Source organism: Geotrypetes seraphini, chromosome 2, assembly GCF_902459505.1.
Source record: "Geotrypetes seraphini chromosome 2, aGeoSer1.1, whole genome shotgun sequence".
NCBI lineage: Eukaryota > Metazoa > Chordata > Amphibia > Gymnophiona > Dermophiidae > Geotrypetes > Geotrypetes seraphini.
Window position 1 is genome coordinate 417,096,473 of NC_047085.1, and position 22,313 is coordinate 417,118,785.

The 22,313-nt window shown below is 40.6% G+C and overlaps 1 protein-coding gene across 1 annotated transcript in view; it reads right to left on the reverse strand.

Annotated features, from left to right (window-relative positions):
- Nucleotides 1-8,794: 8,794 nt before the first annotated feature.
- Nucleotides 8,795-22,313, reverse strand: part of PPP1R9A (protein phosphatase 1 regulatory subunit 9A) — a 397,958-nt gene continuing 384,439 nt past the window's right edge. The window contains 2 exon segments of the mRNA XM_033931097.1: nt 8,795-10,641; nt 19,328-19,510. Of these exon segments, the coding sequence (XP_033786988.1) occupies nt 10,432-10,641; nt 19,328-19,510 (393 nt within the window). The 3' untranslated portion in view covers nt 8,795-10,431.

Sequence of the window (22,313 nt, forward strand, 5' to 3'; positions counted from 1 at the left end):
CAATTCTTAACTGATAGAACTCTGCTCAGAGACATGAAGGCAATATGTTCCGCCTCACCACCCAATCATTGCAGTGTTCAAAACAGTTTTACTCCAGTATGATATTCTCCTTAACTGTAATGTTGCTAGCTACAACGGCTATGCTTAGCTTCTTATGCAAGTTTCAAGTTGCAAAGCAAATCACTCAAACTTAGCTTTAGAATAGTAGCAGGTTCCAACCTGCTAAGTTTGAGTGATTTGCTTTTCAACTTGAAACTTGCATAAGAAGCTAAGCATAGCCGTTGTAGCTAGCAACATTACAGTTAAGGAGAATATCATACTGGAGTAAAAATGTTTTGAACACTGCAATGATTGGGTGGTGAGGCGGAACATATTGCCTTCATGTCTCTGAGCAGAGTTCTATCAGTTAAGAATTGACAACTGTTGAATTGTCATTTGAGAATATTATTTATGAATATCTTTCATGTAGTGACTTTTTTGTATACAACTAACTTTATTTAGTCACTCAACAGCAACATTTCATTTGTTGATTTTGTTACCCCTTCAGTATTTTTTGCATTGAATCTTCGGGCAGCCGGTGGCTGAAGCAATGAGATAAGCTTACTGTCATCGGCCTGCCCTGGAAACCACTTCTCTGCAGTGACTTCCTGTTCCCACTTAAGTGGACCTGCAGAGAGGCGGGTGTGGGTGGGGCCGGGGCAAGGTCATGTGTCCTCTTTTTTGTCCTCAGAAATATGGTAACCCTATGTGAAAAGCCTTTCAAAGAAAGTGATGAAAAATCCTCCAGTTACATACATCAAGCAATCTGTTCAGTTGGTTTGCTGCTTCAGCTCACTATTTGAGAAGTCAGGGGAACACAGACTATATTCAAACTGCATGCTCAGTGCTGCCACCAAAAAGAATAAATTTCAAGATCATTTTCATGGTTAAAGAGGTGTTTTAAATGCAGAAATGGCCAGATCCCAAAAAAAACCCTCCCAATATGTAGGTAAGTTTATATCTGTTCAACCTGTACTCATGTAACTTTACCTATCATAGGCACCAACATTTCAAAAATGATTTGGGTGTCAAATAAAGTACAAATTACATCCCCTGTCATGGTCACAGTGAAGGAACTTGCTCTGTATTGTACTCACTGACACTCACAGAACTGACTCCCATTAAAATTCTGCACACCAAATAGCAGATGTAAATTAAGTGCACAGTTTTCTTGAGGCTATTTTCAAAATGAAAGTCTGTGCATACGTTTATTTTGAAAATTCGGCAAAGTTTGCAAATAGAAGGACATGCACATAGTTTTTACTCATGTGTACAGTTATAAAATTATCCTCTCAATTTGTTGCAATTGTTAATGGATGTTTTAAGACACACAAACATGTATATTTAAGATTGCACATGCTGGCATAACCCTTCATATGTTTAAGGGGCCCTTTTACAAAGCTGTGGTAGTGATGCAGCTGCAGCTTTGTAAAAGGGGTCCTATATCATGGCAGCTTGTAAAATTTGTGGATTTTGGTGACTGGAAATGCTTTCATGTCCTTTACAGGTGGCAGTTTCAGAAGAGTTAAAGGCAACATTTCAGGGGAGCCAAGGACACAACATACATCTGGACACAAGAAAGGCAGAGTCATCAGCACATGGAGGGTACGCCATGTTTCAAGTACCAGTCTCTTTTACTGAATGAAAACCCACAGCATTAAATGCAAATAGATCCTTTTAAGGTAATACAGAAAGCTGCCACAATCATGGCATGACTGCTTGAAGTCATCATTGACTTTGAAATCTTGGTACAATCCAAGTTGTGGACTGGATTCGGAATAGTATCGGCTGCGTGTCTGTCAAAAAAGGATTGCAAAGTGAAGCTGGAGCACACAATGGCACAGCAGTCCCCTTAGGGGAAAATACAGTACGGATTGTACAGGTACAGAAACATGAGCAGGCTTTCCTATTATACACATTCACATAGAAAAGTAATAAATCATAAATAAAGAAAAAACATTTACAGTTATCGCAGAGACCCCGTTAATTCTAGGCACTGCCTAATTCCCCCAGCTCGTCACATATTTATTATTAAATTCTTGGGTCGCAGGTAATATATGAGCACTAGTTTCACCGGGTCTATAAAGCAGCCTTTTGGGTTTCTTAGAAATCGTTACTTAGCCATAAGAAATCAATCCTTTCTTTAGGTCTCTACCTATATACAGACTTTTCCTTTTCTTAATAACACTGGTCCCCCTTTCACTGGTAGTGTACAGCCATAAAAAAAAAAAAAAATCCCTATTTGAAATATCTAAAGAGAGTACCATAATTTCTGCCCTGGTTCTCTGGTTATGTGTGGCATAGGAAGTAACTTCAATTCAGAAAAGGGGGGGGGGGGGGAGGATCAGGATTAGAGAATGACATGGGGACAAATTTTTTCCCATCCCCGAGGAACTCAATTTCCCTGTCCCATCCCTGTGAGTTTTGTCGCTGTCCCTGCCCCATTCCTATAAGCTCTGCCTTAACTGCACAAGTCTCGATCACTTATGATTTTTTTAATTATTATTACTTATTTATTCAATTTTAATTGAACATACAGCATAAAAATGCATTAAGAAAAAGAAAGCATAATGCTATAAACAGAAAAAAATCAACAAAGTATTTTCCATATGGTACCTAACAAATAAATATATTTCATAGCAACTTTCTCTATAAGTTTTCAACTACAAAAGAGAAAGAGGATAAGGAAAAAGAGGCACATCTCAGAAGAAAAAAAAGAACTTAATAGAATAATAATGACAACATCTCGCCGGTAATATCACTTATGATTTTAAAGTGTTTCAGGCTTGTGCAGATGAGGACAGAGCTTGCAGGAATGGGGCATGAACTGGAAAGGAACTCTCCAGGACGGGATGGAAATTTGAGTTCCTGCGGGGACAGGGAAAAATTTGTCCCTGTGTCATTCTCTAATTAGGATCAGACTGAAACACTGACCTTGCCCCCCCTCCCCCCCATTTAGTAAGGATCTGATTCTGTAAACAGCGCCCGAAGTTAGGTAGCGGTAGGTGCCCAACTACTGCCTAACTTAATTGGTTTAATTGGCTGAGCCAATTAAGAAACCAAGTAAAATGCAATTTAAAAAAAAATGGAGGCACCTAAGGGCACTTCCAAAAAGGTTGTTATCTTATGGAGGCACCTTACGATGCCTAACGCCAATTTTGGTGTAGTTAATGCTGGAAGTGGTGTTAGGCATCGTAAGGTGCCTCCATAGGTGCAATTATCATAAAAGGCAGGCGTCAGAAATGTTGGCCTTTAAAACCATGGCCTACATGTCCGGTGCCTACCGTTCAATTAGCTGCGATTCTGCAAACGGCGCTGTTGCATGATTGACACAATCGGTGATAACAGTGCCATTTACAGAATCCAGGCCTAAGATTTTATGTATCATATACAATTAAAATAAAAAAAAGGAAAACAACAACAACAAAATGTTCTCTTGGCAGATGCAGCTCCCAAAAATATATAAAAAGAAAAAAGAAATGGAGAGAAAAGAAAGAGAACTAGGCCATGAGATTAAACTGAGAGCTGCAAAGAAACTCTAGAGCACACACAGACAAAGGATTGCATACCGGACAAGAACCTCTACGAAGCATTCATTATTGGACAACGAAGCAACATGTGCAAAAAAAAGCTGCATGACAAACACACAAAGAAATTTGAAAACTGCCTCTGCCAAATGCCTTTTTTCTGCACAAAAACTGCATTAAATTCAGTGCTCTGAACTTTCTTATATATTTTCATGTTAACTCCTTTGTGTGCTGAAATGTTGATTACTTTAACCTTTCTTAGAAGGCCATCAATTAAGAAGGCATCCTCTATCATGACGTGTTGCTTGCTTTCTATAAAGTGCTATACCCGTAAAGGAAGTAGGATGGAAGTGCTCTGCACACCAGTGACTGATCCAAAGAAGAGGGAAGCTGAATGATAACGTCAACTGTATTTGGGAGATGTGCAGTGGACACAAGGAAATGAGGCCATGGGGCTCACAATTAAAAACTAAAATGTCCCCAAAAAGGCCTAAGTCGGCACTTGGACGTCCTAATCGGCGGGACATCCAAGTGCCGATAATTGAAACCATTTTCCTGGATGTCTAGCGAGACGGTTCATCTACTGTGCTCCAGGGGGCTTGTTGAGAGGTATGTTATCGGTGGTCTTAATTTGGATGTCTTGCGGTGATAATCGAACCTTTTCCAAGACATCCTGGATGGAACTTAGACACTCAAAGCTAGGCCTGTTTTAGAAGCATCTAAGTGCCACAAAAGTACCCAAACTGACCAGATGACAACTGGATACACTAAGGTATAACCCCCCACACACACACACACTCCCCCACTAACCCCCTCCCACTCCCCAAAAATCAGAATGAAAGAGTACATACCTGTCTCTAGAACAGCAGTACTTGGTATGGGAAAGCCTAGTAGAGCATCACACAGGTGTCTTAAGTAACCTGGTGGATGGGCTACTGAAACAAAGAGAGGAAGACCTAGGCCCATAAGCCACTCTAACCATTACATTTATGGAGGAAAGTGTGAGCCCACTAAAACCCTACTCTACTGTCATATACTGCAGCCATGAGGGGCTATTGGGGTGGTAGTCAGGTGGGTGTAGTAGGTTTTGGGGCAGTTTTGGAGGGCTTACCATCAATTATAAGGGGTATATGGTGAGATGTATTTCTGGCACTCTTTATGTGAAGTTCACAGCAGTGCCCTCTAAGGTTTCTCGCTGCTCTGTTGGTATTTCTGTGTGTAAACTAAATATATTTAACCCAAGTGGTCAGAAAATCACTTACTCGTATAGAGAAAAATACCACTTAACTTAATATATTCACTGTGTAAGGAACTTAGAGGAGGGCCTCAGATTCGGAGCATACGCGTAGTCCTATCACAGACTCAACTGTCAGCGTATTTCTATAGCTCCATGCTCCAGTCATAGGCCCATACCCCAATTGAGTTTTTGAATCTTTTTAATAAATAGACCTTAAGTGTAGTGACTAAAAATCCTAAACTCTTAAAGGTGAAATTAAGATATTAAAATTCAGTCCTATTCACAGTGTATCCTTATTCAGTAGGCAGCCAAATCACTTATCTCAATCTGCTTTTTCTTTTTTAAAGGCTTCCACGTCAAGTTCTTTGTTTAGCCTATTTAATGGCTAAGCCGACGCGGCCAGCGTTTCGTGGACACCGTTGCTAGTCCACTGCATCAGGGCCAATAGCCAACAAACATCTATAATAAAATATAGGCATTAATACCACATCAAAATATTATTTAAACAAGATATAGAACGGTACTTACTCAATGCTTTATAACTGCCCGGTTTTACAAACAGTAGCAAAATGGCACCGGCATCCATTTTATACGTCTCCGACGTTACGCTTTGACACGCGTTACCATGGTAACACGTGCCCATGCATTAAAGTGACAGAATGTATATCAAATTAGAGGAAGAGGAGTAAACAGTTCCCTACCGGGGAAAAAAGCCATCACTTTCAACTATCAACCCAAACCTCACTTCTATAATGTTAATAAAAATGTTGCCACTCTAAACTACCATTTAAACCCTCAGGATCCACAGTATTTAAACGGTTTATCCAGCATTGTTCATGCTGGGCTAAGTAGCGTTTAAAATCACCCCCTCTATTGTTTTGAGTAACGACCTCTATTACAATTGCTTTAAGCGAGAAAAAATCATGATTTTTCTCACAACAGTGCCGAGCTAAAGGAGCTCCTACTCTTGAATTTTTTATGTTGCTCTTATGTTCTGTTAGACGGACATTAAATTTCCTGGAGGTTTGTCCTACATAAAGTAGGTTGCAGGGACATTGTAAAACATAGACTACCCCTTGAGTTTTACAGTTGGAGGTGTGTCTAAGATGGTAGATTTTTTCATCTTTAGGGTTAGTAAATACATCTGTACTCATCATAATGGCACACATTTGGCACCCTCCACATCTACTATGTCCTTGAAAGACCCTTTCCGTATGGTTAGTTTTAACAGAAAGGACAGAGGGGCAGAGAATTTCCCTAAGATTACGCTTCCTACGATATGCTATACGCAAATGAAAATCTTGAAACACTCCTGAGGCAATTGAAGTTATCAAAGAAACTCTAGATAAAAGAATATCCCCTAAAGTACCTACAGAATTTTTAGTTCAACTCGCTAATACGATTCTGACTGAGAGTTTCTTTATGTTTGAGGATTCCCTGTTTCAGCAAACATCAGGTATAGCTATGGGAATCACTATGGCCCCCCCACTATGGCTAACCTTTTTATGGATAGGTTTGAACGTCTATGGATATATCCTTCAAAAGTTTTTGATAAAATTAAAATATGGATAAGATATATAGATGACATATTCATAATCTGGGACGGTGGTGAAGAAGATCTGCTACAATTCTTAGGATTTATCAACTCATGTCACCCTAAAGTGAAGTTTACACATACATATAGTGATAAGGTGATTTCCTTCCTTGATGTTCAGATTACAATAAAGGATGGGAAGTTTTGTACGGAAGTATACTTTAAACCTACAGACTGTAATTCTGCCCTCCTTTTTTCAAGTGCTCATCCTCCTGCATTAAAGAAAAGTTTGCCATTCTCTCAATTTTTGAGAATTAGGAGAATCTGCTCCTTTATTGTGGAATTTAAACAACAAGCAAAGATGTTAAAGAAGAGATTTTTGCAACGTGGTTATCCCTTAAAAACTGTAAATACAGCTTATAAAAGGGCGTTGTATAATCATCGTGAACATTTGTTACTTCCAAAAAATCAAGAATCTTTGCATAATGAAGAACGAGTGATGACCTGTGTTTTGATCTACTTTAATAATTGCTATCGGACTGTACGTTCCCTTAGAAGACACTGGAATATTCTAAAAATCTCAGGAGTGTTTCAAGATTTTCATTTGCGTATAGCATATCGTAGGAAGCATAATCTTAGGGAAATTCTCTGCCCCTCTGTCCTTTCTGTTAAAACTAACCATACGGAAAGGGTCTTTCAAGGACATAGTAGATTGTGGAGGGTGCCAAAATCATGATTTTTTCTTGCTTAAAGCAATTGTAATAGAGGTCGTTACTCAAAACAATAGAGGGGGTGATTTTAAACGCTACTTAGCCCAGCATGAACAACGCTGGATAAACCGTTTAAATACTGTGGATCCTGAGGGTTTAAATGGTAGTTTAGAGTGGCAACATTTTTATTAACATTATAGAAGTGAGGTTTGGGTTGATAGTTGAAAGTGATGGCTTTTTTCCCCGGTAGGGAACTGTTTACTCCTCTTCCTCTAATTTGATATACATTCTGTCACTTTAATGCGTGGGCACGTGTTACCATGGTAACGCGTGTCAAAGCATAACGTCGGAGACGTATAAAATGTATGTCGGTGCCATTTTGCTACTGTTTGTAAAACCGGGCAGTTATAAAGCATTGAGTAAGTACCATTCTATATCTTGTTTAAATAATATTTTGATGTGGTATTAATGCCTATATTTTATTATAGATGTTTGTTGGCTATTGGCCCTGATGCAGTGGACTAGCAACGGTGTCCACGAAACGCTGGCCGCGTCGGCTTAGCCATTAAATAGGCTAAACAAAGAACTTGACGTGGAAGCCTTTAAAAAAGAAAAAGCAGATTGAGATAAGTGATTTGGCTGCCTACTGAATAAGGATACACTGTGAATAGGACTGAATTTTAATATCTTAATTTCACCTTTAAGAGTTTAGGATTTTTAGTCACTACACTTAAGGTCTATTTATTAAAAAGATTCAAAAACTCAATTGGGGTATGGGCCTATGACTGGAGCATGGAGCTATAGAAATACGCTGACAGTTGAGTCTGTGATAGGACTACGCGTATGCTCCGAATCTGAGGCCCTCCTCTAAGTTCCTTACACAGTGAATATATTATGTTAAGTGGTATTTTTCTCTATACGAGTAAGGTATTTCTGTGTGACCAGTCCATCACAATGATAGCCACTCCTACGTACAGATGGTCTGGATTTAGATGTTTTGGACATTTCTTTGGTTGAAAATGGGGTATAAAGTTAGGCATTCTAAGGGTTATACATCCTGTCAGCCAAGACGTCAAAGTAGGCAATTAAAAAAAAATTTTAGATATCTAGTGGTTCAGCTTTTGAAAATGGACATTTCTGTGCTTCTGACTTTTTAGCAGGAAATGTCCAAACTGGACGTAAAAATCAAAACGGTTTGAAGAGGATGGCTCAAACTTTTGTTAATAACAAATTGGACGTAGACATCCTTTTCAAAAATGGCCCTCCACATCTTCTGTTAAAATGAGGGGAGAATCAGTAGGGTGCTCTCTCCCCAAATTATTTGGAACATGCAGGTGAATATCTTCAAGTAATAAAAAAAAAAAAATCAGATTCTAAATTTCAAAGAAACAAAAATTGTAAAACAAATCTTTGGAATTCAATGGCTGCCACTATCTTTCCTTTTGGAGATGTGTACACTATGCTGATCTACCCATTACTGCACTAACAACAACAAAAGAACCTCCACTATGACCAACTATTAATTCTCTTCAAACCACCTCACCCTCAACAACCCGTTTATGTTTATAAAATCTACAATCAATGTAACTCTGTATTTCTAAATTAACCTTTTGTAATCCGCCTTGAACCGCAAGGTAATGGCGGAATAGAAATCCCTAATGTAATGTAATGTAATGTAATGTAATGCTTTGGAATTTCAATAAAAAAAATCTTTGAAAATGTGATTTAAAGAGGAAACTTCCAGAGATCAATACATGATAATCTTTATATACATGGTAAAGACAACGGTCAGCACTCCTGAAAGCCAGAAATGGGAGCTTCTGTGGAATCACTTAAATTATTGAGAAGAAAATATATTTCTGAAAAAAGCAAGCCACTGCAGCTCTGTGAGCATCAGGCCTTTACTACATGGCAGTATCTGCCTTGGCTTCTTACAGTCTGGTTTATACTTTTATTATCTAACAACTTATCTCAATCCCAAGCTCTCTGCTTTTTTCATAGTGGCATGAACTAAGCACCACCCTTGGTCTGTGTGGACCGAATGAGTGGTTCTGTATTTCTGTGGAGCTGCAATCTTTCAGTTCAATATTAGTCTATAAAAAATGGCAGTTGAAGAAAAACAGCACACAGTCAAGGAGTGAAAAATATGTGTCACCCTACAGCTCTTAAACTGTGATACTAATACTGCAATGACAGATGTTCAGTCTTTGTCACACAGCTGTAAGACTCCATGATACAAATCAGTCACCAAAGGCTTTGCTTCCTTGTTAGGCCTCTCTGTAGTTCACAAGTAATCATTCAACTTTTCACATTTATCCTTAGGAAAGGAATTTGTTGTGTTATTCTGCCTTTCAGAGTGTGGCCCAAATCACTGCAGATTCATTACATAACAAAAAACACAATCAATGGAATAACAAAAGGAAAGGAATATTAAATTAAGGAATGGGAGGCTGACTAGCTTGTTCAAGTTATGTCAGAGGAAAAGGTCAGGCCACAGACATTTGACTGCGGTCCTTTGGATTTTGCACTTCTTTGCTAAGAGCACATCTGAAGATCACTATTTTTATTTCTTCACCAGTACCGCATTGTTTGCTAGTCATGAATAGCTGTCTTTCCAGGGACAAACCATGATACAGAACCTCAAAAACTCTTCCAGTGGAGAAGGGTTGAATTTTATAGCAGACAAGTTAAATGAGTATCAGTTCTGCTATGGGCAATTTTAGTTTGTCTGGTTCTATACACTGCCACCGACAGATCTGTTCACCCTTCAGATACAATTTAATGAACTGCCACTGACAGAACTGCTCACCACTCAGATACAATTTAACGAACTGAGCAGTGTCTTCTTGGTTTCAGTATGATATAACTTAGCACGGTGAATTCAAAATGATAAATCTGGAATTATATAAAGGAAAGTTAAAGGTGAATTGCTTTTCAAACTCTGTAATAAATCTTGCATGGGCGAATAAAATTAAAAGTGTAATTTGCTTCTCCAGTTAAAAATTCTTGCTTGATGTCAATTTCTCTGCACAGTCTTCAGGGCCTCTGAGTTTCTGTAGCAGGACTAGGGACAGCGTGACTTTCTCACACAGGTACATTCAAAGCACCAAGGTTCACCTCTGCTCTAAGAATGTGCAAGATCCAAATTTCTTGCTTCACAAATAAAATTCTGAGAATTTGCCCCTTTCCCCATTTACTGGAAATGTTTTAATGTGTGATTCAATGCAAGGTCTTCTGTGCAAACAACCAAATTTGGAAAATTTCTTTGTGCAAAGACGCAACATGGGAAACCCTTGCAGAAATATACCATGAAGTGTGAGATGTTTCTATGTGTCTGGGATGAAAATCTGAGATGAAGATTGCAGATTAATGTCACTGAGCCTCCTACTCAATAGTGCTGTCTGTGGCATCCAGGGACAGTTTGGGAGTTTTCTTAGCTTTTCTTTGCTGTTGCTCTTTCTCCTTTTTCCGCAGTTTTTCCCTTTGCTTCTCTAGTTTCTCTTGAGCTTTGCGCGCTTTCTCCAATGACAGCTTTAAGTCCTTAAGCTTTTTTTTAATAATTGCTCTGTCCTGGGAAGAAGCCACACCAAGGGCCTAAGCAGGAAACAAAACAGAAGAGCAGTGTGACTCAGAAGAGGAAAGACTTGATCTTTTCGAATGCACAGTTCACAGTAACAGTTAGGAAAATAAGCATTTGAATTTGCTAATAATAGAACACCTGAAGTGAGACACTCCATTCAAATCACACAACAACTGGTGTTTCCTTGCTCTTCAGAGAATTTTAAATAAGTTGTTGTGTTGACATTGAACGGAGCTTCTCTCTTCAAGTTGTCTATTAATAAAAGGAGTTCTTTTCCAGTGATTGAGACTTCCCAATATTCAACTGTAGTCAGCTGGTTTTTTGAGCAAGGACAGGTCCCTGACTCAGGTTACAAAATGAGGATCCTCATTAGACCCAATGTGTAAGCCTCAATGAAAGAACAAACTGCTTCAAGAGCCCTGCTCGGATAGTCACTATACCTAGGGTTACCAGAGGTCCAGATTTCCTTGGACATGTCCTTCTTTTGAGGACATGTTTGGGGGTCTGGACGGCTTTTCAAAACCCAGCAATTTGTTTTGAAAAGCTTTCCTTCGGATAAGAGGGTATCTGCGCATACAACACGATGACGTCATTGTGTCACATCTGCACATGCACGGATGTCCTGCCTGATGAGAGCAGGCAGCATGAGGCGGGATTGGAGGCAGGGCTGGGGCGGGCTTGGGGGCATGACGAGCCAGAACCGAGGCGTGATGGGACGGGGATTGGTGGGACTGGACGGGTCTGGGGGTGGATCTAGGGGTCTGGATTTTCCAGATGGAAAATCTGGTAACCCTAACTAAACCTCTTAAGACAATATATTTACTGTAGAGAAAATAAAAGTCCTAAGTAACACTCCACTGTAAATATACTGTCTTAAGAGGTTTGTTAATGAGGGCTTATTTTTCTTCACTATAAATATACAGTTCAACTTTGCTTTACAAGCATAATTTATTCCAGAAGCATGCTCGTAAACCAAATTACTCATATATCAAAACGGTTTTCCCCACAGGAAGTAAGGGAAACTCGCTTGATACGTTCCCACCCCAATCCCCCAAATCCAGCAGCGCTGCTCCACCCCCTCCCCCCAAGAACTGGCATTGCTCCCCCTACTCGTGAACGCCTGTCCCCCCCCCCCGCTCGAACTGGCACCACTCGCCCGAACGACATTCAGCTTTGCCCCGTCTGGCACCGGCACGCAGCCCACAGGACGTGCAGAGGTATTTGCATGAAAAACATGCAAAATGTTGAAATAACTGCATTATTTTGGGATGTTTTGCACATTGGTTTGCAAAACACCCCATTTGTGAAAAGATTTCACAGCCCAATTGTCTAAAGCAATTAGATTCCTAAGTGAGGTAATTTGTCACACATCTCGAAATGATTGCCTCCAGGCATTCAGGAGGATGCAAGCGAGAACATAATTACTATTAAACATAATCATTTGGGTTCAGCTGTGGCCCAGAGAGAAAGGAAGGAAGAAAAGACAGTTACTACAACTTTGGTGAGCCCTGGTAGCCAAGGAACAGCAACAACTACTTGGAAGAAAACTGGAAAACCACACTAAAAATGTCTTTCAGTTAATATCATTTAAACTAATGGAGGTATGGGATTAATATCTGGTGTGTGCATTAAAAAAAAAAACTATTACATACACAAGATTTTTTTTTTAGCAATATTTTTCAAAGAGCTTGACCATATTTCTTAACAGTATTTGAAAACTATCCATAAGTATTCATGACAACAGAAACAATACACAGACATTGTTGATCAGAACATTCTAGATCAGTGGTTCCCAACCCTGTCCTGGAGGACCACCAGGCCAATCGGGTTTTCAGGATAGCCCTAATAAATATGCATGAGAGAGATTTAAATATAATGGAAGTGACAAGCATGCAAACCTGCTCCATGCATATTCATTAGGGCTATCCTGAAAATCCGATTGGCCTGGTGGTCCTCCAGGACAGGGTTGGGAACCACTGTTCTAGGACAATATTTGCTGTAGAACATTCTAGAACAGTGTGCCATTGCATATTTCACTTCCTACTGACAACTACACACTAAATCCCAATATCCAGTGGCATTTCATATAACTTAAAAACAAGAAGTCTGACTAAGCAATATTCTATACTGCTCTCAAGACTCTATTGTGATACTCATCAATACTCTATTGTGATATCTACCCAACTACTGCAAGCAGGAAATGGCGCTCAAAAATAGGTGCCAGGAAAAATCCACACCAAATGCTATTCTATCAAGAGCATTCCAACTCAGTGCCTTTTATGGAATAGTGCTTAGAGTGAATTCCCGTGCCGAGCACTTACACCTGGTGTAAATTAGGTATGCAAGTTGGGTATGCAATCCTGGAATTCTATAAGACTGTGTCTGAATATTTTGAATGCCCCTGACCCACCCATGTCTTTCCCATGGTCACACCCCCATTTGGACCACACACAAGACACTTTGGGTATGTAGCATTCTACTAGGGCATAGGACCGATTTTATGTGCGTGTTTATGTTTATTAAAATTTGGTATCCCGCAATTTACAACAGATTAATGCGGCTTACAAAACACAATAAAAGGGTAATTTGATTTGTGTTTTTTTGTCCCTTAGGGAAAATGAGGTACTTACTTCAATATTTTCTTTCTAGTAGAAAAACATATGAGTCTTGACCAGTGGGTTGTGTACCCTCACTCACAAGTTTGTGTAAAAGGCATTATCTAAATTTTTTGGTTCCGCTTCCTCTGTGCTCCTCAGTTCATACCAAAGCAGTCGAGAAAGAAACAGAGGAGGGGCATGACAAACGCCCCACCCAGCCCAAGTCTGCTCTGACATCAAACGAAACAAAGAGATAACATGTTAAAGAATAACATATAACAAGGTAGGATTCAACAAGCCACCTACCTGAGTGCAACCGGCACTAACACTGAAGTGATTCCTGTACTCTCCCGGTTTTAAAAAAAAATTCTAAATGGAAGAGAGTTATCTGCATGGTGCCTACTTCCAAGGAAGCTCTCCTATGGACACTATGGAGACCTTCTGGGTATTCAACACTTCAGACCCTGAGACAGCAGAAGGTCAAACATAAGAAAAGTATGCACATTTCTGAGACAGTAAGCAGGTGAAATGGAAACCTGACAGGGTCGGATGTCAAAACCCATATGCCTTTCTACTAGAAAGAAGATTATCAAGATAAGTACCTAATCTTCCTTTCTAGTGCAAAAGGCATATGAGTCTTGACCACTGGGATGTACCAAAGCAGTCCTTCAAGTCTAGAGTGGGCAGATGAGCCTGCTGCTAGCACAGATGACTCAAAGATGGTGTCCATTTGTGCCATGTCAACCCTGTAAAGCTTAGTGAAAGTCGTGGCCTGTTCTTCCCCCCAGCCCAGCCCCACCCCCCCATCAACCTGTTCACTTTTTTGCATGGTATCAGCGCATGCGCTGGTGTGAGACGATAAGGGTGGGCCAAGTGGCTGCCCTACAAATCTCCTCTGGAAGCACCACCTAGAACTCCTCCCATGAAGAAGCCACACCCCTGGAAGAGTGCGCCCTCAAGGAAATCGAGGATTGCTTACCACACCCAATGCAATTTACAGACAACCCCCCACAATGTGCCCAATAGATGAAGAAATAGCCTTATAGACCCATCATGAAATGGAAGCCTTAAAGGCCAGCTTCTCCAAATGGCTAGGATTACACTAGGATTTGTTAACACAAAGTGATAATCCAACAGATGAAAATCATTCGTCATCTTGAGATAATGGAGAAGAACTCTTCTGACATCCAGCAAAGCCAATGTTTTGTCTTTTCTTCCTTGATCCTGTGGGATGGAATGTGGGTAACCAGACTTCCTGATTCACATGAGACCACCTTTGGCAGAAAAGAAGGTATCGTGTGTAGAAAGACCTCAATCTCCATTAACTGGAGGAAAGATTCTCTGCACAAAAGAGCCTGAAGCTTCAAAACTCTCCTCACCGATGCGACAGCTACAAGAAATACTGTCTTGAGAGTGAGATCCATCATTGACTCCTCTTGTAAAGATTCATATAGAGCCTTCTTCAGAGAATGCAAGACAATGTTGATTCCATGTTGGAAAAGGTTGCCACACTGATGGTCTCAGCTGCATAGCTCCCTTCAAAAATCTGGCAATATCAGGATGGGAAGCCAGAGAGACATTCTCTACTTGTGTCCTAAAGCATGAGAGGCCTGCCACCTATACTTTGAGGGAATCAATCACTAGCCCTTTCACTAGTCCATCCTGAAAAATTGCAAGGATCACTAAAAGTGAGGCCTGAAATGGTTCCACACTTTCTTTTGCACACTGGTGCCGAAATGATTTCCAAGCATTAACATAGGCAGCAACTGCCACCAGCTTCTTAGATCTTGGGAGGGTAGCCATAACCACCTCCGAATAGCTCTTGCGGACCAAAGCCCCATACTCAAGAGCCACACCATAAGCCCAAAGCATCCTGGATCTCCAAGGCTTAGTGGACCCTGCAAGAGAAGATTCGGATGAAGTGGAAGCTTGAGCCATTGGTCCCTCTGCAGATGGACCAGATCTGCATATCACGAATGATGCATTCAATCTGGGGCAAACAGATCACCAACCCTAGATGGCCTGTCATTTTTTAAATGATCCTCCCGATCACAGGCCACAGAAGAAAATCCTACAACAGCTCCTTCTGCAGTCAAGGCTGCACTAGCACAAGCATGCCGACGCTTCTGGGCTCATATCTTCGGCTGAAGCGACAAGCTTTCTTGTTGGATGCATACTCCATCATATCAAACATCAAAGACTCCCAACACCTCACAATGCTGTTGAAGGCCTTCTGGGAAAGAAACCACTCTCTTGGATTCAGCATCTGCCTGCTGAGATAGTCAGTCTGCACATTCTTTGCTCCCACCACATGGCAATGCTTGCAAGTGGGCTTCAGTCCAACAAAACAATCGGGCCTCCCGTTGCAGGTGTGCACTCTTGGTGCCTCCCGGTCTGTTGACATGGTCCAAGAAGGACCTGACCACCTAATCTTCTAAGGTTTTGCTCCAACGCCTGCAAACACCAAATGAATTGTGTGTAGTTTCAATCTGTTGATGGACCATTTCTGCTGAGAGGGCGTCCACTGACCTTGAACTGGAGAGCTGTTGCAATGGCCTCCCTCCCCCAGCCACAAAGACTGGCATCCATCATCAGGATCACCCAGAAGAAAATGCAGAGAGGCAAGCCACTTTCAGCCTCAAAGCCAGCGCTTTAAACTGCCATTTAAGGACCAAATTCACCTTGTGGTTCTGCGCATCCTTCTCTAGGCAGAAAGGTGCATTTGATAACCTGCACTACTAAGGAATCCACCTTAGGCTGGACAAAGAGCTCAGAAAATTCAGTCAGTGGAAAAAACTTTGCCATGGCCCTTGCAACCTGCAAGGGTTCTTACAGGGTATCCCAGTGCTCCGTTAACATCACAGTGATCTCCAGATGCGAAGGAAAGAAATTATTCTAGGGCTTAGTGCTGCTCATAACTGTACACCGAGCAATGGAATCTCAAGAGGGTTCTAGCTTTAGTACCCACAAAGACTCAGTAATGACCTCCAGCAAAACCACCAGTTTAAATAGAAAGCACACCGCCGGATCCTCACCCTGGTCCAGTGGCATCAGAAACTCCTGCAGTGAAGACCCCACATGGGACCCTGGAGATCATGCGTGCAGTAGCATTTCCTTCCTGTGTTTTTCTCTATCTCTGCAGCATAGGAAAAATATTAGGGTGCTCAAGCACCCACAGAGCTGGCGCCTATGGCTAGTGGGTGCTGTACATTAAACAAAAAAAGAAAAAGTCCCTGCTCAACACCAACTTTGTCTTCAAACAACCCAACAAAATTTAAGATTAATTTGAAAACATTTCTCTTTAAGGATACATACAGCGGATGGCATGCTGGACTCCTCTGTCTATATATCTACTCTTACAGTTTGTTTGTAAAGTGTGTGCTTGTAGCACAGTTGTTGCACATTTCAATAAAAATATATTTTTTAAAAAGGATGCATACAGTGGATGACATAATCAGACTGGTTTTGAACCAGATCCACACAGTAGTCCTTTGGTGCTTCCTACCCCTAATACTGTAGAAATTGTAACTTCCCTCCCCTTTCCTAACTTGATGTTATTCTTCTCCTCCTCTCCCCCCCCCCATATTATTTTAGACTGTACACCACTTAGATATTTTCTTGATAAGTGGGATAAAAAGTCCAAAATAAACTTGAAACTTGCTCTGGCCACCACTGTTGTTCTAAGCTGAGTCGGAGTCTTCCATCTGCTTTGCTGACAGTGAAGTGTAAGTACTATATTTTCAATCACTAGGGAGAAGCTGGTTCACTGAAGTCCAGAAGAGCTTGCCTGTCCCTCATTATTGAAAATGTATTTATTATATCATTTGATGGAATTAAGCGCTGTTTATTTTGTACATTGTTGCACTTGATGTTGGTTTTTAAAATGAATAAATATATGGGAAAATGTGACAGTAAAACAGCACCCACTACTGGCAGGACTATAGGTGGAGGACTCCCACTCAGCTTAATTTGTTTGGTTGTTGGTCCCTTTAACATATGGCCTGATGCCCCTGGGCCAGTGGAATAATGCTGCTGGAGAGGTAGCTCATAAGCAGTGTTATTCATTTACCATGGAAGTCAGCAGCCTACGGTAATGCAGGTTGGTAATGTTTGTGGTAAATCAAGGTGCAGTAAATGGTCTCAAATAAGCTACCAGCAGAATGTAAACCTGCTTGGAACAAAACAGAGATAAGATCAAGTAGCGGGGTGACTAAATAAAAAATGTTGGAGGGGTCTGCTCTTTTTTAACTGTTACGTGAAGCTTTAGAGCAGGGGTGTCAAAGTCCCCCTTCGAGAGCCACAATCCAGTCAGGTTTTCAGGATTTCCCCAATGAATATGCATGAGATCTATAAGCATGGTTCATAGTCAGTGGCACACAAGACATCAGCACGCCGACAATCCAGTGCTGACAATTCAGCGTAAGACAGAAGCGCACCGCCGAAAGCCGCCGAAAAACTTATTTTTTTAAGAGCTGCAACGGGGGGTGGGAGGAACCCCCCTCACTTTAATGCATAGTGTTTGCACTGCCGTTGGGGGTGTGGGGGGGTGCAACCCCCCCATTATAGAGAAAATGGAACAGTTTCCGATTTTTTTCAGGAAAAGTTCCGTTTTGTCTATAATGTGGGGGGTTGCACCCCCCCACACATACACCCCAACGGCAGTGCGAACACTATGCATTAAAGTGGGGGGGGTTCCCCCACACACCCTCCATCAGAGATCTTAAAAATAAGTTTTTCGGCAGCTTTCGGCGGCGTGCTTCTGTCTTACGCTGAATTGTCAGCATTGGATTGTCGGCGCGCTGGTGTCTCGCGCGCGATTATCCCATCACCATTAGCATACAATGAAAGCAGTGCATGCAAATACATCTCATGCATAGTCATTGGGGAAATCCTGAAAACCCGACTGGATTGTGGCCCTCGAGGAGGGACTTTGACACTCCTGCGTTAGAGGAATAAAGAGGGCAGAACAGAAGTCAGCAGATAAATTGGAGGTATGGCCTAGTAGTTAGAGTTGCTGTCTCAGAATCCTGAAGTTGAAGGTTCAATCCTGGTGCTGCTCCTGAGTAAGTCACTGAACCCTCCATTGCCCTGGGAAACATAGACTGTAAGCCCACTGGAACAGATAGGGAAAATACTTATGAGTACCTGCTTACTAATTTACTTATATACTTATATACTGCAAATCTACAAATCTAAGTGATTTACAACTTACATATAACATTAAAACATGCAGAATTCAAAATCCTGAACAATGTCTGAAATTTCTGTTTTAATTCATAAAAATGCCTGAGAAAACAGATGTGGTTTCAAAAGTTTTCTAAATGAACTCAATGTCTCAAGTCCTTCTCAATTCCTTTGGAAGGAAGTCCCATAACTGAGGTCCCATGACCACTGAGTCCCTATACATCTCTAATCCAATTTGCTTAAAATGTGGAGCATCAAGTAGTACCTGATTACTTGAACGAATGGGATATCCTGACACTTGAACTTTTAGAGCTCCATTTATCAAGCTGCGCTAGCGGGGTTAACACGCGTGACTTTTCATCATGCGCTAACCCCCGCGCTGGCTATAAACTACCGCCTGCTCAAGAGGAGGCGGTAGTGGCTAGCGCGGCTGGCAGTTTAACGCACGCTATTAACGTGCGTTAAACCGCTAGCGCGGTTTAAAAGGAGCCCTTAGAGTTGCAGCCAGACAAAGTGGTTGTTGTTCGTGAAGAATTTTTAAAATTAGCATTACACCATTAAATAGACAACCAATGAAACAGCTTAAGAATTGACGTAATGTGTCTATACAAAGGACTTCCTTATCCATGGTATATCAAATAAAGACAGTGTAGCAGGAGACTGAGAGTAACATGCATAAAGTAGCCACTAATCTAATCCTAACTTCTAAGTGCTTGGCCTAATTGGATGATTTGGACAATAGCCTCAATATTTTTGCTAACTGTCTAGATTATTATAAAGCTTAGTGGAAGCTGAGAGGGGGCCTAGGTGTTATATTTAGGATAGGTCTAGGAAGAAGCCTAGGGAGACTGGATCAGCCAACGTAGCTTTACTATGCATAAAAGAGTTCAGAAATGACACTCTCTAGTGAATTCCTTACCTTCAGTCTACTTCCATCCAGTTGAAGTAGCTGTTCTCCATTAATGCTCTGGGCGACGAATTCAGGCGCATATTGTTCTAGGTTCAGTCCCATTAACCAGTGGGAGACCTGCTGGGTATTCCATTCCTGGACAGAACGGCTCTGCCACTGATTGTGTTTGGGCGACTGTCCATCATCCAGGATCTGTGACAAGAATGCTCTGTAGTATTATTACCACAGCAAGCCTATGCAGCAGTCTATGTAGATTAAAAACACAAATTACACAGAAATGCATGCACTGAGGAATTTAGCAATGCAATACTATATGGCTATAAGGCAAAGAAGGAGCGATCTGTGATACCATCAAACTGCATCCCTGTACCCTATACCATAATCCATTATACCTGGACAATGGGGAAGTGTTTACACACTGGGTAAATGTTGGAGTGAGGCCCTAAAGGTGCTACTGCCAAATGATGTATAAGGTAAGCTGTTCCACTACTCCAGTGTGCTAAAAATATGACACATACCTGTATGCTATTAAGAACACAGGCGCTGCTCATACAGTGTCATACCAGTATCTTGTTTCTAACTGTAGCCTATCCAAGTCTCAAGCACCTTGTGGGGTCCCCAAAAGTAGTAAGATTCCATTTTATTTGTCCCCTTATTAAGCTGTGGCTTTCCCCAGTTCTACCTTAATATTACAGACACTTATAAGTTTTTCTTCTAGGAACTTGTTTAAATCTTTTGTTAAACCCGGCTATGCAAACTGCTTTTATCACAACCTTCAGCAATGAATTACAGAGCTTCATTATTCACCAAGTAAAAAAATATTTTAATATCTTGTAAATGTACTACATAGTGATGTCATGTCTTGTTCCCCAGTCTTTGTAATATTTGAAAGAGTAAACAACCATTATAGAACTCTTTAGCCGTCTTTTCTCCCAGCTGAAGAGCCCTAACCTTTTTTGCCTTTCTTTATCATTTTGGTTACCTTTTTCCATACCATTTCTAATTCCACTATACTGTATTTTTTTTTTTTAATATGGTGACCTGAATTGTAGACAATTCTTTTTCCCTGTTGGTTCTTTCATTTTATTTTCTGTTTTATTCCTTGCTGTCTTATCATATTATTGGCATTCTTGTCATCCTTCTGTATAGATTGTACATCACATCGATGCTAGTTATTAAGAGGTGGCATTAAAAATTAATTCTCAAGATATGGTTGCCCCATGGAGCAGTACAGAGACATTACAATATTCACTATTTTATTTTCCATTTCTTATCTAATAACTCCTAACATTCTGTTTGCTATTTTGGCCACTGTTTCACACTGAGCAAAAGATTTCAACGTATTGCCAAGATAACACCTAAATCTTTTTCTTGGGTGGTGATTCCTAATATGGCACCTAGCATAATGCAATTACAATTTGGATTGCTCTTCTCGATGTGCATCAATTTCCACTTATCCATGTGAAATTTCATCTGCCATTTGGATCCCAGTCTCCAAAGGTCTTCCTACAATTTCTCACAACTTTAGGCATCTTTTACAAAGCCGCGCAGAAACAGCCCCAAAGCCCTTTAATTCTCTATGGGCATCGGAGCCGTTAGCGCAGAGCAGCCGCTAGCACAGCTTTGTAAAAGAGGCCGTTAGTAGCAATTTTGAATAATATTGTACCATCTTCAAATCTGATCATTTCACTCATTGTTCCCATTTGCAGATCAATTATAAATATGTTAGAAAGCTCCAGTCTTTATGGCGCTCCACTGTTCACCTTCCTCCATTGAGAAAACTGTCCACAGTGCCCTAATCTATTTTCTATCTTTTAGCTAATTTTCAGTCTACAGCAGGACATTGCCTGCTATCCCATAACATTTTAGTTTGCTCAGGAGTATTGAATATATGCAGATATCCTGGGCGTGCCCAGCTGCTATTAATAATTAAAACTGGAAAATAAAAGCATGCAATGTGATACAAGGAGATTAACTTTGAAATGATTTGGGATCAATGAGACGGGTGAATTTTGTGGAACTATTTGTAAAAGGTTATTTTAAATTGGCTATGATAGAATCAAACTAAATGAAAATATTAAAGTTTATAGTCCAGAGTTAGAAAGGAGAAAAGACATGCTGACAAAGGAAAAGCTTATGTTAAGAACTGACAGAGATTAATAAGATCCCATTGTAAGGTAGGCAAATGTATGGAAATGGAAAGGGCTGAGTATAGGGTTTCCCAGAATGATTTGTGCCTGGAAAGGTAAAATAAGTGAGAAGTTATTTAGAAGTCATATGGAGAAAAAGTGAAACACTGCTACCTGCTGGGCTTAAAAATTGGGCCTAGCATTGGCAAATTTAGGATTTGACGTAAGGTATTCCTGGGAAGGAAGTCATGTGATCAACTATGCCGTTGTATTCTAAAGTATGATAATTATTACAAATGATGTCACATATGGTATAAATCTGTTTGACTTGGATTTTTCCCTTTGGAGAGCACAGAAAATTTGATTGACATGTATTGGTTCTCCCCAGACATGGAAAGCATTAATAAACACATATTTGCTTATTACATCGCTTTTTCTCGTGTCTGTTCTTTGAATTCACAGAACGGAGTCTCTAGCCCAGTCATATGGGAGAAAGAATCCATTCTGGCAATTCTTTTGGCCCCGCTGTTCAACACTCCCAACCTAGCTTGAACAGGAGTCTATCATGAGGGACTTTGTGAAACACTTTCCCCATATCATGTATCCGTATTGTTTTTTCAAAAGTGTTTTACTTTATACAATTACATTATTCTTCCAATGGTTAAAATCTTTTAACCTTAATATACTTAGGGTCTAATACTCAACTTATCATTCTAACCACCCCAAGTTCATATAATATTTGGATAATACACCTTTAGGAACTACCTATTAGTTAACTTATAAGAATAAGGTGTATATGTTCAACTAAGGATGACTTTAGGATTTGGGCTACATTGTTGGAACAGAGATTTTTGGCTAGAGGGCAC